The following is a 14,307-nucleotide window of genomic DNA, read 5'->3' on the forward strand; positions in this document are numbered from 1 at the left end:
GGGTGGCTCAGTCGGTTGGGCGTCCAACTTCGGCTCAGGTCATGATATCACAGCTCCTGAGTTCGAGCCCTACGTCGGGCCCTGTGCTAACAGCTCAGAGCCTGGAGCCTGCTTTGGATTCTGTGTCTCCCTCTCTCTCTGCTCCTCCCCCATTCATGCTCTATTTCTCTCAAAAATAAACCTCAAAAAAAATTTTTTTTAAAAAAGAGAAACAATCCTTACTTTTCTCGTAATCTTTGAAGCTCCATCTTCAAATCCTCATCCTCTATTTCTGAGTCATCATCACTGCTCATTGGAGAAGATGGTGAATAGAAGAGTGAGCTCTGTGTTTGAGCAAAGGTTTTTTCTTCACGGAGTGGTAAGCACTGATCACTCACTGGAGCAGTCTTTGCCACTGACCTCCCTCTGCCAGCAAGAGCGGCTGAAAATTCATTATCAGAGCTAGGATGTTTCCCAGCAGTAAATGTCTCTCTCTCTTTAAGCAATAGTTCAAGTCCAGAATGCATACTACTTCCCGTGGCTGAGTTTTCTTCCAGTTCCTTTTCTGGGGTCATCAAAGATACATCAGTCTCACAAGCTGTGTTGAAAGATGAGTAGTTGTCACCTTGTTTGGCAATTCTTTTATCTCCTTTAAAGGTTTCACAATGAGCTCGTAACTTCTGAGAAGAAAGTGAAGTTTGTGGATTGCACATGGAAGGTTCCATTTTCACTAACTGAGACTTGGCTATTTCAGTAAAGGCTAGAACTTCTTCACTAGAATGGGTTGTCATTTTATTGAATGCTGGTATGTGTTCTATTCCAAAAGATGTCACTTTCACTGACTGCTGCTGAGGAACTGTAATCACCTGAGATACAAAAAAAGGCAAAAGTGGCTGGCTCTATCTAACCAAAGAGTAAACCCACAAAGAAATTCAATATCAAAATATGGTACAGACAAGTGGATGGTGTGCTGTGATGTATATTTATCAATGATACCAAAATTTAAAAGCCACATTTAGAATTCCCATATTCAAAGTCTTTTAAGTGGGCCCCTTGGGTAAAGAAAATTGGCTTCATATTGCTCAAACAAAATTCCACAATTAAAAAAAATTCAATAATTCAAGTTGCTGAGATTCTAAAGGATAAGAAATTAGATTTATTAAAAAGATGACCCAATCACCCCCCACCAAAATGATGACTCATTTCTGTGCTCTTTTCCAGCTACAAAAATCCCCATTTCTTTAGACTCACCTTTATTGGAAGGCTACAAAAGGTAAGGGGATGTGTATTAAATATGACATTAATCTACACTGAAAATAAGGATCATCTACATACCAAGATCTTCAATACTATTACCTTTTACAATGCCCTTGTAGATAAAGATTCAACCAAAGAACACAAACCTGGAATCGACCCCGCTGAAATGATCCACTCATCACTTTGCATCTACTCAAAGCCCTAGTATCAGCTGTGGACTCTCCTGTCAGAGGAATGGGATCAGGAGCAACTGCTGATCTCATATCTTCTGTTTCCACTGTAAGTTTTGCAAAATTGTAAGCAGAAAAGAGAAAATTGTTTATTAAGACTAAATTTGTTTACATTACCAAAAATGAAGAAAAGTAGAAAAGCTTAAACCCTGCTAGATAATTAAAAAGTGTTAATGTAATAAGCAACATTGTAGAAGTCCCTAACTCAAAATCAGACGTATGATTTATCCCGAGACTTAGTATCTACGTGAAATGAATAACTGTAAAACCAAATTAGTTACAAAAGTAAAAATAAAATGGCAATGACATTAATGGGACACGTCACATACATGGGCTACGTGGAAGAAGTGGTAAGATCTGTATATGAACAAACAAACAAAAAAAACAGAAGTAAATGAAAAGTGATGTTACCTAGTCTATGTCCCTGACTGTAAGCACACTACCTTGACGGACTTTTGATCTCTTGAAAAAGCTGGTTGACTGCCGTAGCCTGTATGCCCAGCTTTTTAATTTGCGAGTCCAGGATTTCTTGCTAATAGGATTTTTGAGACTAGGACAAGTAAAGCTTAGGCCAAAATATCCACCTCCTGTCTGCAGATGAATGGCTCCACCACTTGACACAGCAGCAGGATAGGTCTCTGGATCCCCTGGAAGTGAAGCATCTGGAGACATCTCCTAATGGAGACAAAAAGAGAAAAACCAAAATGGTAATAATTTTGACATGGTGAATCAGTTGCTTATACCATTAGAGTTTCTTGCATTGACTAATCAGTCATCAAAAATAGAATGCTATGTATACTTGCATTAATAGCATTTATTCATCACAATGAATCTGAAGTATTCAACTTATAGGAATTAATCCTTCTCCTTTCTTTAAAAATATTAGACTTAAGATAAATAAAAGAGCAGAATATAAATCTTCCAGCCTAGGATATTTTTTATTATAACAACTTTGAAAACTGAAAACTAAAATTGTTTCCTTCATATGTTTCATTTACTAAAAAAGGTTACTGAAACCCTATGCTTTTAAAAGGAAACTTTTCATTTATGCTCATATTATTCAACAGAGTTAAAGATGCCTAATACACATGAAAACAGAAAAACAAGATATCTAGGCATTTATATTTATAGAGAAATATTACCAAATCAAATTTCTTAACTTTATGTAAGCACACAGAATCTTACAATAGGCCTCAAAAGTATTTCAAATTCTTGATAGAAATATTATTAATATCAGGCCATAGCTGGCTATAAAATCAGTTTTTCCTCTTGTCCTCCCATCCCTCCCAACAAAATGCCAGAATTAACTGTTGTATTCTAAATGAGTACTTTAAAAATAAATCCTCTATAATAATTAATATAAAAAATGCACAACCACAAATACTTTGGAAAATATGGAAATGGTCTCTACTAATCTAGAAAATCAAATGAGTATTTAAAAAGTTCAAAGAATGGGATTCAGCATTTGTTTGCAAGAAGGATGGCCTAAGTGGCACTAAGTACACTGGAGTCTTAAATCAGCATTATTAACACTTAGGGCATGTCAACAGTTATTAAAATTCTGATCAATCAGTTCTTATTTTCTAAAGTCCCATTTTGGACTAGTAATAATGCTACTTTCTTGAAGAGAGAAAAAAAACCCTCTCAATAATATTATAATTTAGAAAATGTTGCACTGGTCCCACTTAAATTACAGAAAAATTTTAATAAGTAATAACTGAATCAAGACGGTAAGTTAAATACAAGTTCTAGCCTACCTTACAAATCCAAATTCATAGACACAACAGAAAAAAAAGATACAGACACATACATATATGACTAAAGGAGGAAAAAGCAGCCCATGACACATGCAGGAACTGTTTCAAAATGCTGCAAACTTGGGTGGCAGATACAGACAGTAAGAGAGAGCCCTGGCCAACCTAAAGGAAGAGTGGTTGACTAGAATGCTTACAAAGCTATACCCAATCTGTCTCCTTTATGCCTCCTAAACATCATCTCATAACACTCTCCTACTTACTGGACTTCTTTTGGTTCCTTGAACAGGTCTCCACCTGTGAATGTCACCATCACACACAAGTTCTTCCCTGACCACCTTGTAATAAAGTAATCCCCTACTTGTTCTATTATAACCCTTTATTTGTTTAGCGTTTGTCTTCCACTACTAGAATTTGAGGTCCACAAAAAAGAGATCTTGACTTACTGAATGGGAGAAAACTGGTTGGGGTACTAAAGAAAGAACAGCCAGGAAGTTCTCTTTCCCTCCTGACCTCCAAAGCAAGCAAAAGGGAGAGACATCTGCTCCCAAATAAGAGTGGTGAGAGGCAAATGTTTGTGGCCACAAGAAAGATCAGCAATGGGGAAAGGAGACAACATCCAAGAGGAAGGGGAAGCCCTTCTACCTGTGAAGACTATTAGGCCACCTTCCAGGCAGCATTTAGAGAAAAGTTGTAATATCCAGAGCCAAGAAGCCTGTCCCATGCCTTTCCCACAATTACTGGAGGAAGGCTACAGCAATTAAATATAGCATTTAGAGAGACAAACAAGGAATCTTACACAGGTTAAAGAAAATATGAGTATACAACTAAGAATCACCAAACACTTACAGGAAATCAATACTATAAGAAAACACTAGGGGTGCCTGGCTGGCCCAGTTGGTTACAATGTGTGACTCTTGATCTTGGGGTTGTGAGTTTAGGCCCCACAATGGGTGTGGAGACTACTTAAAAAAATAAATAAAAAGTTAAAAAAACAGGGGCGCGTGGGTGGCTCAGTCGGCTGAGTGTCCAACTTCGGCTCAGGTCATGATCCTACGAGTTCAAGCCCTGCGTCGGGCTCTGTGCTGACAGCTCAGAGACTGGAGCCTGTTTTGGATTCTGTGTCTCCCTCTCTCTCTGCCCCTCCCCTGCTCATGCTCTGCCTCCCCCTCTCTCTCAAAAATAAATAAACATAAAAAAAATTCAAAAAAGAGTTTAAAGACCCACTAAATTCAATAAACAGAAGAATAGCCAAGGAAATAGCATTAATAACATAGAATAAGACTGTAACACCTCCAGAAAGATGTGTGAATATACTACAACCATAAGAAAAAGAATGAACTACAGTTATTGGAAATTAAAAATATAATCCTTGACATAAAAAAAATGCCTGAATAAAAGTCTGGAAACAGCATAAAAATTGAGAAATTCTCCAAGTACAAAAAGCAAAAGGACCAAGAGATGGAAAACATGAAATGATAAGTTAATGGATAAGAAAAACAGGAAATGAAGAAATAAAACTATTTTTTCACAGATGATATGATCTTATATATTATACAGAAAATCCTAAATAATACACACACTCAGCGAAAATTGAAGGTACAACATCAACCCTTAAAAATTAGTTGTATTTCTGGGGCACCTGGGGGCTCAGTCGGTTAAACGTCAGACTCTTGGTTTCGACTCAGGTCATGATCTCATGGTTTGTGAGTCCGAGCCCTGCATCAGACTCTGCACACTGATAGCTGCAGAACCTGCTTATGATTCTCCCTCTCCCTTTCTCTCTGCCCCTCCCCCACTCGCTATCTCTCTCTCTCTCTCTCTCAAAATAAGTAAATAAATTAATTAAAAATTAGTATTTCTATACACTAGCAATGAAAAATCTGAAAAGGAAATTAAGAAAACAATTCCATTTAAAAATAACAACAAGGAGAATTACTGGTGCTGGAACAACTGGATAGTCACATGCAAAAGAATGAAGCTGAATCCCTATTCCACACCATATACAAAAATTAACTCAAAATGATCCTACCACGTATACTTAATTAATCAAGGGTGAAGCAAAATAAAGTCATTTTTGGACACTAAAAAACAAAAAAACAAACAAATTAGTCATCCATGCAACATATTTAAAGATATTACTCATAGAAGCATTTCAAAGGGGAAAAAAAAAAGGAATTCTAGGACACCAGAAACAGTAGCAGGTAAATTTGATCCAGATGTAGCAATGGACACTTAAAACAAAAGATTTCATTTGACTTTAACACTTCAGTATCTTTTGAGGATCAAAGTTTAAAATTATTAAATTATATTTCATTTTTTATGGTTCTAATCATATTACATGATCATAGGCTAACACATATAATCATAACATAAATGCTGTTTATTGATCTTCAATTCTTCGAATTAACCTACAGGCAAAGCACAACCAAGTGTTACAGAAAAAAAATGTACATGTTATAAACTTTGCTAATGTTAAAAATACAAGTAAATAAAAATCGGGAAGTGTATGAGAAAGAAGAGGAAAGGGAAAATATTGTAATTTCCTCACCCTTCATAGCAGTGAGTTAACAGGTATTTTTGAAAATTATTAAATAAAAAAATAGATACGTATATTATTTACAAGTTATTAATGGCAATGACCTCAAGAATTAAAACCAGGACCTTAACAGTGTTTGGGGAAGGAAATGGAGTATAAGAAGGTGTTAACATAAATTACTTTTAATTTTCCCTCCTTCTGAACTGATTTCTTATTTATATATTAATTGCATATTTTAAAATTACTAGTTTACAAAAATATAAACATTTGTTATATCTATTCAATGGAATATTATGCTATTGTTTAAAAAAACGTGAGATGGAACTCTGTGTGCCAACACAGATAAATGTTCATAACTGAAAAATAATTCCGAACATCACATGAATATAAACATATAACATAGATCTATATCTTTGTAAATATAAAACAGAGGAGTAAAATTATATAAATATTTGCAAGTTAATTAAAACCATGTCTATAAAGATTCATTAACAGCTATGTCTATAGGTTTGGAAGTGGGATGGATTTTACTTTATATACACACATATACTACTTATATAATAATAATAAAGAGATACAGTGGTAAAGATTTAGAAATATATTTATGATATACTGTAAAATGAAAAGATAAATTTGCAGACAAATATGCATATAGCACAATCCTATTTTTGTGAATGAAAAGTTATAGGTATGTAACTAATCTGTGTAAGCTTAAGTCAAGAAGGTTAAGTATCAAATAGTGGATAAATACCAGATAGTCACTACCTCTGTGATGTGAAGGAATAGAAAAGGGAAACTAAATTCCTATGTTACATAACTTAAAAAAATACCATACATATGATTTCATTTATATGTGGAATTTAAGAAACAAAACAAACAAACATAGGGGGAAAAAAGAGGAAGAAAAAAAAGAAAGACTCTTAACTACAGAGAACTGATGGTTACCAGAAGGGAGGTCAGTGCAGGGGGAGGGGGGGATGGTAAAATAGGTGGTGGGAATTAAAGAGTGCACTTGTGATGAGCACTAGGTGTTGTATGGGAGTGTTGAATCACTATACTGTACACCTGAACTAATGTTACACTGTATGTTAACTAACTGAAATTTAAATAAAAACTTAAAAAAATAAATAAAAGTCAGCTCTTCCTACACACTAAAACAATCTATAAATCAGTCCTGTTCTGTCACCAATACAAAAAAAGTCATTGCTTGCAAGTTCCTAGCTAATTCACCAGAGGGCTCTCTCACCAAAGATACTTCTGCCATCTCTATGGAGACATTCTTGGCACCCGTAGCCTAAGTCATGGCCTTCCTAAATACCTGTGACCTCAGAATCTTGTGACATAGATTAATTTCAAAGAACAGAACTTTAGAAAAGAAGGAATTTCTTTAAAAGAATAAGGATAAGAAATTGATTAGAAAGAATAATACTTACATGTAAACATATTTCGCTGGGTATAGAAGTTATCACATTCAGGTCCCTTTTGAACACTGATATGTTAGCAGGCTGACTCACAGCCACATTGGACAGAATCTTAGAGCCTGTCTGCTGAAAATTAGGGGACTGTGCAGGACTATCTTGAATTCCACTGTGACTGATGCCTATGACTTCTGGCACTGGACATGAGAGCGTATCTTCAGCAGAGGAAGAAAATGGAGAGTCTATGCTTTGGGTATCCTTCTGACTCTCAGGATAGATGCTAGATATGCTATGCTCCTGATAGAGCAAGTTTCTTAATTTTTCATCCAGAGTTTTAATTCGGTTGTCTGCAAACTCCATTTTTGGAGGTCTTTCCCCATCTGATTCCAGGACAGTAGAGGGTAGAAGGGTAGTCAGTTCAAGGCCAGGGGTCTGAGTGGGAATGACCATCTTAGGAGAACTTGCTTCAGTGTTCACTGTAGTTTCTCCTTCTTGGGAAATCAACTCTGCATCCATAGTTGGTTGCTGCACTGCTAAGGATTGAGGCTTTTGATCAGACATAAATGCCAGAGTTGTAAGAGAGTTACCAGCAATCTGAGTTGACTCGCCAGGAGGGACCATAAGTACATCAGCCTGACTGGCAGCTTGGTGACATGGATATGCAGGTAGAAATATGCCTGCTTGGTTGGTGAGTCCCTCACATTCAACTGGAACTGCACGAACTGAAGTAGCAGTATGAGTTGAACTACTAGCAACTGATGCCATTATCTGCCTGTCATCTTCCACTTGATAAAATACAGCTTGCTGCTTAGTGTCTACACTGGCATATTCAGAAATCTTACCATCAACTACATCCTTGAGTTCTGATTTGGAGGCAAAAAGTACACGCTGGCAGGGATTATTTTCTAGAGTGAGCAGTGTATCCTGTGATATTTCCTTATTACTTGTGGTTCTTGGACCTAGAACAATAACAAAGAATAGCTAGGCACATATTAATAAATACAAAGCATGGACTAGTACTCAAACTCAAAGGGGACAAGAGGAGCAAGGGACAAACAAGAATCTGTGTGAATAAGTGTTATAAATAAGATTCAAAATACACAGAATTCAACCTGCCAAGCGAAAAAAAAACCTTTATTTTTTCATAAATATTATATTTTAAAATGGCTTAAGTTACACCTTAACAATAGCATCTTCAAAAATGCTTATGAAAATTCTCATAAAAATGAAATACCCATGAAAACAAGTTAAAGATATGGTATAAATTTTATATCCCCATCTTCCAAGTCTGGATGAAGCTGACAGACAACACTTACCAGAAAGTAGAGGTAACCCAGGAACTGTAGACATGGACTGCTGAAGAGAAGGAGGGGACTGAGCCTCACGGTTTCTTATTGTTTGATTGATACAGAATCGCCACCGACCAACTGGAGATGACTGAGGAGCAGATTCATCTGTAGAAAGAATTTGCAAAAATTAATAGGCTAAGCAATTGTCAACATGTTTACCCTATTGATTAAGGAAACCAGGTTAAAACACCAATTTGTCTTGTATCTCCATTTCCAATAGCACTAGGATTTGCCAGTACAATGCTGGCAAATACTCTAAACAACTGAGCACAAGATATCTTTAGGGAAGGATTTTAGAATCTATGAAACAAACACTGTATCAATAGCAATAAAAGCAGGGCACAATTTGGGGGAGAAAATGGAAAACATTTTCTCCAGCTGTTCTGATCCTGATTATGATGATACTTATGCAAATCTACAAGTATTAACATTTACAGAACTATACCCCAAAAGAAAAAAATCAATTTTACTGTATGACGACTTAAAAACAAAGTCCCTACACCTTTACTCCTACTTTGTAAATTTATTCAAATAAGTAATTCTTTTTTAAACTTTAATCTACTTTATCAGTTAGAAATCTGCTCAAATTCCTCCTAACAAGGAAAAGAACATAGAGGAGGACCCTGGCATCCTAACACAAAGTAAATTTCAGGGTAATGGTATCTGATTTCATGACTCCCACACCACCTGTTGCTTCTTCATGTTGTTATAATTCCTTCACAGGTCCTCATTTGTCTATGGCTCTTCGCCCCCTCCCAGATACTCTAAATATAACCATGACCAGAGCTGAAAAGAATGGAGAGATAAAGTCATCAGAAAAGAAAACAGAAGACCCCATTTTTAGTCCCTGGAAGTTTATCTAGTATCTGATTTACAAAAACTTATCAGTGATCAGAGCAGGTAGAAGCATAATATTAGCGGAAGGAAATCAAGATATAAATGACTATATTAAAAAATGAAGCAAACTTAGAACATAGGGATATCAGTTAAGAAAGGTTCTGTCCATCTCACATCAGTGGTTAAAAAAAAACTTACCAGTTGACTTCAAACAGTAAAGCCGTTAAAGGTCATCAGTACTGTGACTGCTTTTCTGGTAACATACCATGCAGCAACTCGGAAATAAACTAATTTGATAAAGAACCAACACTTGAAGGAAACCTACATAATGGTTTTACTTCTTACATCCAGGCTAAAAAGTCCTTTTAAGGTGTGGGAAAACCTACATTAACAATTTATTAATTTCCTTTATTGGCAAACATCTTTCCCAACGAAGTTGCATAAACTTTCCAAATGTCTTGCTTCAAAAGCCACATGGTAAATTTTATTAAATATACTTACTGCTGGTCTGAGTGGATGCAGAATTTATCTGTACTTGTTCAGATGATCCTGTCTGAATTAAAAATGAATAGATAAATAAAGAAGTTCCTGATACATATCTGAGAAGACCTATTTGCTAAATAATTGTTCTTACTTGGCTACTGTTGGATTCCACAATTATAGAGTCAATTCCAATGGCTCTATCTATAGCAGAGTGGGCATGAAGGATCTCTTGGGCCTGACCTACAATAGCCCTCAATTCTTCTACAAATTTTTCTTTCTCGCTTTCCAGCACAAAGTTATCTTCAACCTGTCCAAACGTAAAAATAAATCTATTAAATTTAGTTTCTTCAAAATTATAATATTGTATCCACAGTGACTATCTTAAAGAAAAATGAATTAAAATTAACTATTTAGATACAAATGCCACAACAGAATTAAAAAACAACCAGCACTAAAGGACCACACAGTACATTAAATTATTCTATTTGGAGACCACTGATGTTTGTCAGATTGATACTACCTACCAGAGAAGAACACAGCATTTAAAAAAATATCTTGCATTCTATAAATTATCATTTGAGGAACACAACTGAGGCAATGTTTATGTTTAAAACTAGGATGTCCAAACCCAAAAGTTTTTAAATCACAAATCACAAAATGAAACATCTCTAATGACGATAAAGCATGGCCTGGAGACAGTTCATAAAATATGATGTTAAACAAGAGGCAGAAATGACGTTAACTTTTAAAATGTTTAATTCTGGGGGTGCCTGGGTGGCTCAGTTGGTTAAGCATACAACTTCGGCTTAGGTCATGATCTCACAGTTTGTGGGTTTGAGCCCAGCATTGGGCTCCGTGCTGACAGCTCAGAGCCTGGAACCTGCTTCAGATTCTGTGTCTCCCTCTCGCTCTGCCTGTTCCCTGCTCACATTCTCTCTCTCAAAAAAATAAATAAACGTCAAAAAAATTTAAACAAAACGTTTAATTCTGTTTCTACAAGAATACATATCTGAAGAAAATTAGCAGAAACAAAAGCATTATGTACTCTTCCCGCCACCCTTACCTATCCCCATGAAAATAGGGCAAAACTACTAACTTAAGCCTAACAATTCAAAAAAAAAGTATGAAAACTAAATGAAATGAACATTACTTGGCATCTATAGGTAAGATGCCTATAGGTAAGTAGCTACTACATTAGAATTACCTGGACTATTTCATAAACTACTGATGCTTAGGCCTTAACTCCAAAGATTCTGATTTAATTAGGGACCGAGGCAATGGATTTGTTTTTAAAAGCTCTTAAGGTGGTAAGAACCACTGACCTAGATAATGTCTTAATAAAACACTCTCATGTTTTAGAGATTAGTATAATAAAATGAAAGAAGGTAGACTTACTCTTGATCATAAACAGTTTATCTTTGTGCAAATTTTAAAAACTAATGGTACCCTAAAAAAAGATTGCTCTAAATAAATGAGGGGAAAGGATGAGAGGAAAAAAGAGATGGAATGCCAGATGGAAGGTAATCTGGTTTCATTGTACTTACCATATAATCTGCAATGTCTTCTGGTGCGTCACCATCAGCATCAAACTTGAAGGTGACCATCTTGTTGTTGTGTGTCTCCAACTGACACTCCACCATGTTGTCTCCAGATGTTGACACCTGGGCACAAACATTTCACCAATTTAAGAGTCAGTTATTATCTTCTATTTGCAAATGGACAAAGGAACGTCTAGATGAGTTAACATACAATATATAGAAAAATAGTTTAAATTGTTGAGATTCTAAGAAGGTTGTTTTTCCCTGTTGAAACACTGCCTTAACACCCATTCTATGACAAATAAAAGACTTAAATTAGCAAAATGTTAGAACGGTGATCCTGTGGAAAAGAAAAATTTAACTTTTATGAAAACACAAAGTCTGAACAGTCACTGTATTTTGCCGAAATGCAAAGTTTATTTAGTCCTTCATTTCCAAAATTCTCTTAATCACACAAATTAGCACTTTAAGCAATAGAAAACACACTGCTAATGGAAATGTATACTGGTCCAACTTTTTGGATGGCAATCTAGCAACGCGAATTTTAAAAATTGTTAAATCTTCATATATTTTCACTACTTTTATTGATTTAATTTAAATTGAAGTATAATTAACAGTTATATTGGATTCAGGTGTACAACATACTGGTTTAACAATTCCACACATTACTCAATGCTTACCATGGTAAATGTAGTCACCATCTGTCACGAGACAACGTTATTACACTCTCATTGACTTTAGTCCCTTTGCTGTACATCATCCCCTACAACAACCTCTCCTCTGCCAACCATTTTTGTTCTCTGAATTTTTTAAGTTTATTTATTTATTTTGAGAGAGAAAGAGAGAGAGAGCATATGGAAAGGGGGAAGAGGCAGAGAGAGACAGGGAGAGAGAAAGAATCCCAAGCAGGCTCCACACCACCAGTGCAGAGCCCGATGCGGGGCTTAAACTCACGAACTGCAAGATCATGACCTGAGCCAACATCAGATGCTTAACCCACTGAGCCACCCAGGCTCCCCTGTTCTCTCAGTTTAAGAGTTCAGTTTTCTGCTTGTCACTTTTTTACCTATTAATTCTACTTCTAGCAATGAATCAATAAAAAAAACAGGGATCTTAAAAAAAAAACAGGGATCTTTATATAGATCTGTGTTCAAGAGTGTTTGCTACAGAGAAAGAGACATGCACAGACATACAGACAAAAGGAGAGAGAAAGACAAAAAGAGAAGAAACATTCTGGCAGACAGAGATAGACTGATAGAAACAATTTAAATGAAGAATAACAGAAGTGATTATTAAAATATTGTATCTCTATACAAGGGACTATCTAAGGCAACAATTTAAAATATGTTACCGGGGCACCTGAGTGGCTCAGTGAGTTGAACATCCAACTCTTGATTTCAGGTCAGGTCATAATCCCAGGGTCAATGGATCAAGCCCTACATTAGGCTCCAAGCTGAGCAAGAGCCAATTTAAAATTATCTCTTTCCCTCTGCCCCTCTCCCCTGCTCGCTTGCTCGCTCGTTCTCTCTCTCTCTCACTGTAAAATAAGAAAAATATTTTAAATATTATGCTACTGAAAAATTACAAAGTGACACAGGAAAATGCACATGATATATTAAGTTTTTAAAAATGGAGAATATGGGGCACCTGGGTGGCTCAGTCAGTTAAGCATCCAACTCTTGATTTTGGCTCAGGTCATGATCTCATGGTTTGTGGGACTGAGCCCTGCAATGGGTTTTGCACTGACAGCCCTGAGTCTGCTTGGGATTCTCTCTCTCAACTTGTCTCTCTCTCTCTCCCATAAAGAACGAACGAACGAACGAACGAACGAAAGAAAGAAAGAAAGAATATGACTTCTCAAACTATTGCAAAAAATAGAAAAAGAAGGAAAACTTCCAAATTCATTCTGTGAAACCAGCATTACAAAACCAGATAAAGACATACAAAAAAAAGAACTACAAGCCAAAATCACTGATGAACATAGATGCAAAAGTACTCAACAAAATACCACCAAACTGAATCCAATAACACATTAAAAAAATCATTCACCACGATCAAGTGGAATTTTTCCTGGGATGCAAGGGTGGCTCAATATTTGCAAATATATCACTGTGATACATACATCAACATGAGAAAGGATAAGAACCATATGATCATTTCAATAGATGCAAAAAAAGCCTATGACAAAGCACAACATCCTTTCATGATATAAATCCTCAAGAAACTAGGTTGAGAGGGAACGTACCTCAACATAATAAAGGCCATATATGAAAAATCCACAGATAACGTGATGTTCAATGGTGAAAAACTGAAAACGTTCCCCCTTAAGGTCAGGAAAAAGTCAAGGATGTCTACTCTCACCACTTTTATTCAACATAGTACTGGAAATCCTAGCCTCAGCCATTAGACACAAAAAGAAATAAAAGGGATCCAAATTGGCAAGAAACAAGTAACCTTTTGCAATTTGAAAATGACATGATACTCTATGTGAAAAACCACCAAAAAACTACTAAAACTAATAAATGGATTTACAAAGGTTGCAGGATACAAAATCAATGTATAGAAATCAGTTGCATTTTGGGGCGCCTGGGTGGCTCAAATGTTTAAGCATCTGACTTCAGCTCAAGTCATGATCTCATGGCTTGTGAGTTTGAGGCCCCCGTTGGGCTCTGTGCTGGCAGCTCAGAGCCTGGAGCCTGATTTGAATTCTGTGTCTCCCTCTCTCTCTCTGCCTTTCCCCACTTGTGCTCTGTCTCTGTCTCTCTCTAAAAGAAATTGAAGACAATACAAACAAATGGAAAGATATTCCATGCTCATGAATTTGAAGAACATATATTGTTAAAATGACCATATAACCCAAAGCAATCTACAGATTTAATGTAAACCTCACCAAAACATTTTTTTTACCGAACTAGAAAAAAAT

The 14,307-nt window shown here is 36.1% G+C and overlaps 1 protein-coding gene across 5 annotated transcripts in view; it reads right to left on the minus strand.

Annotated features, from left to right (window-relative positions):
• WNK3 (WNK lysine deficient protein kinase 3) overlaps positions 1–14,307 on the minus strand; it is a 165,182-nt gene that overhangs the window by 29,484 nt on the left and 121,391 nt on the right. For 4 of the 5 annotated variants that reach the window (XM_058712224.1, XM_058712225.1, XM_058712223.1 and 1 more), the window contains exons 13-20: positions 11,391–11,507; positions 9,998–10,153; positions 9,865–9,916; positions 8,494–8,631; positions 7,193–8,136; positions 1,910–2,141; positions 1,383–1,513; positions 223–845 (exon numbers count right to left, since the gene is read on the minus strand). In XM_058712224.1, the coding sequence (XP_058568207.1) occupies positions 223–845; positions 1,383–1,513; positions 1,910–2,141; positions 7,193–8,136; positions 8,494–8,631; positions 9,865–9,916; positions 9,998–10,153; positions 11,391–11,507 (2,393 nt within the window). The remainder of the gene's footprint in view (positions 1–222; positions 846–1,382; positions 1,514–1,909; positions 2,142–7,192; positions 8,137–8,493; positions 8,632–9,864; positions 9,917–9,997; positions 10,154–11,390; positions 11,508–14,307) is intronic. The other variant, XM_058712227.1, reaches the window with a different exon arrangement.

The sequence above is a fragment of the Neofelis nebulosa genome, chromosome X, assembly GCF_028018385.1.
Source record: "Neofelis nebulosa isolate mNeoNeb1 chromosome X, mNeoNeb1.pri, whole genome shotgun sequence".
NCBI classification, from domain to species: Eukaryota; Metazoa; Chordata; class Mammalia; order Carnivora; family Felidae; genus Neofelis; species Neofelis nebulosa.